At 41.5% G+C, this 1,606-nt stretch overlaps 1 protein-coding gene across 1 annotated transcript; it reads left to right on the top strand.

Moving 5' to 3' along the window:
* The first annotated feature begins 535 nt into the window (after positions 1-535).
* LOC107602617 (putative acyl-coenzyme A thioesterase 6) lies at positions 536-1,081 on the top strand. The gene has a single exon (XM_016295160.1). The coding sequence runs from the start codon at positions 536-538 to the stop codon at positions 1,079-1,081; it is 546 nt and encodes a 181-aa protein (XP_016150646.1).
* Positions 1,082-1,606: the final 525 nt, after the last annotated feature.

The following is a 1,606-nucleotide window of genomic DNA, read 5'->3' as shown; positions in this document are numbered from 1 at the left end:
GTGGTCTGCGGTTGTGAGGCCGGTTGGATGTACTGCCAAATTCTCTGATATGCCTTTGGAGATGGCTTATGGTAGAGAAATGAACATTCAATTCACGGGCAACAGCTCTGGTGGACATTCCTGCAGTCAGCATGCCAATTGCACGCTCCCTCAAAACATGCGACATCTGTGCACATTTTAGAGTGGCCTTTTATTGTGGCCAGCCTAAGGCACACCTGTGCAATAATCATGCTGTCTAATCAGCACCTTGATATGCCACACCTGTGAGGTAGATGGATTATCTCAGCAAAGGAGAAGTGCTCACTAACACAGATTTAGACAGATTTGTGAACAATATTTGAGAGAAATAGGCCTTTTGTGTACATAGAAAAAGTCTTAGATCTTTGAGTTCAGCTCATGAAAAATGTGGGCAAAAACAAAAGTGTTGCGTTTATAATTTTGTTCAGTGTATATAATTTTTAATTTTTTCCCGAAGGTCAAAGATCAAAAAATTGGCCTAGTGTCCATATCAAAGAGTGGAGATCTCGGTTTGTCGATGGCAACATTCCTTCCTGGTATATCGGCTACTGTTTGGATCAATGGATGCAATGCCAATACTTTGGTTCCCATCTACTACAAAGACATTTGTGTTCCACCCCTCATGTTTGATATTAAGAGAGCAAAAATGACACCGTTGGGCCTTGTGGATATTGGGGATGTTATGAATGACCCAATGTCAGAAGAAGGCCTTCCTAGCATTATTCCCATTGAACGTGCCTCAGGTAACTTCATGTTTATAATGTCAGAAGCTGACAGGAATTGGCAAAGTGCCTATTACGCAAAACTAGCATGCGACAGACTTAAAGCACACGGGAAGAATAACTACGAGCTGGTGAGGTATGAAAAAGCAGGTCACTTTATTGAGGTTCCCTATATGCCGTTTTGTCTTGCTAATTTTCATGCTGCCGCTAACCAAGTGGTTTACTTTGGCGGCGAACCTAAGGCCCATTCAGAGGCTCAGCTGGACACATGGAAGAGGATGGTGAATTTTTTCAAAAAACACTTAGCTGCTGCTGATGACAACTTCAAATCTATGCTGTAAGAAAAAGGGAAAACAGTCATGGCCAAAAGTTTTGGCAGTGACATAAATTTTGTGTTTTGCAAAGTTCACTGCTTCAGTATTTGTAGATTATTTTTCCACGTGTCTATGGTATACTGAAAAACAATGATAAGCATATCATAAGTTTTAAAGGCTTTTATTGGCAAAACAAATATATATGAGTCAATATTTACAGTGTTGACCCTTGTTCTTCATAACCTCTGCCATTCTCTCTGGCATGCTGGATATTCGCTTCAACATGACTGATGATGAGCCATTCTTGCCTTATTAGTTCTCGGAGTTGATCACAATTTGTGGGCTTCTACTTGTCCACTTGCCTTTTGAGGACTGACCACAGGTTCTCTATGGGATTGAGATCCGGGGAGTTGCCTGGCCAATGTAATGATCTTCGAGCCACTTATTTATCACTCTTGCTTTGTGACATGGTGCTCCATCATGCTGGAAATTGCACGGATTATCACCAGATTACTCATGGATTGTTGGAAGAAGTCGCTCTTGCAGGACGTT

This window comes from Sinocyclocheilus grahami, unplaced genomic scaffold, assembly GCF_001515645.1.
Source record: "Sinocyclocheilus grahami isolate Dianchi unplaced genomic scaffold, SAMN03320097.WGS_v1.1 scaffold15.1, whole genome shotgun sequence".
In the NCBI taxonomy this organism is placed as follows: domain Eukaryota; kingdom Metazoa; phylum Chordata; class Actinopteri; order Cypriniformes; family Cyprinidae; genus Sinocyclocheilus; species Sinocyclocheilus grahami.
Note: the sequence above shows the minus strand (reverse complement) of the source record. Positions and strands in the feature narration are given on the sequence as shown.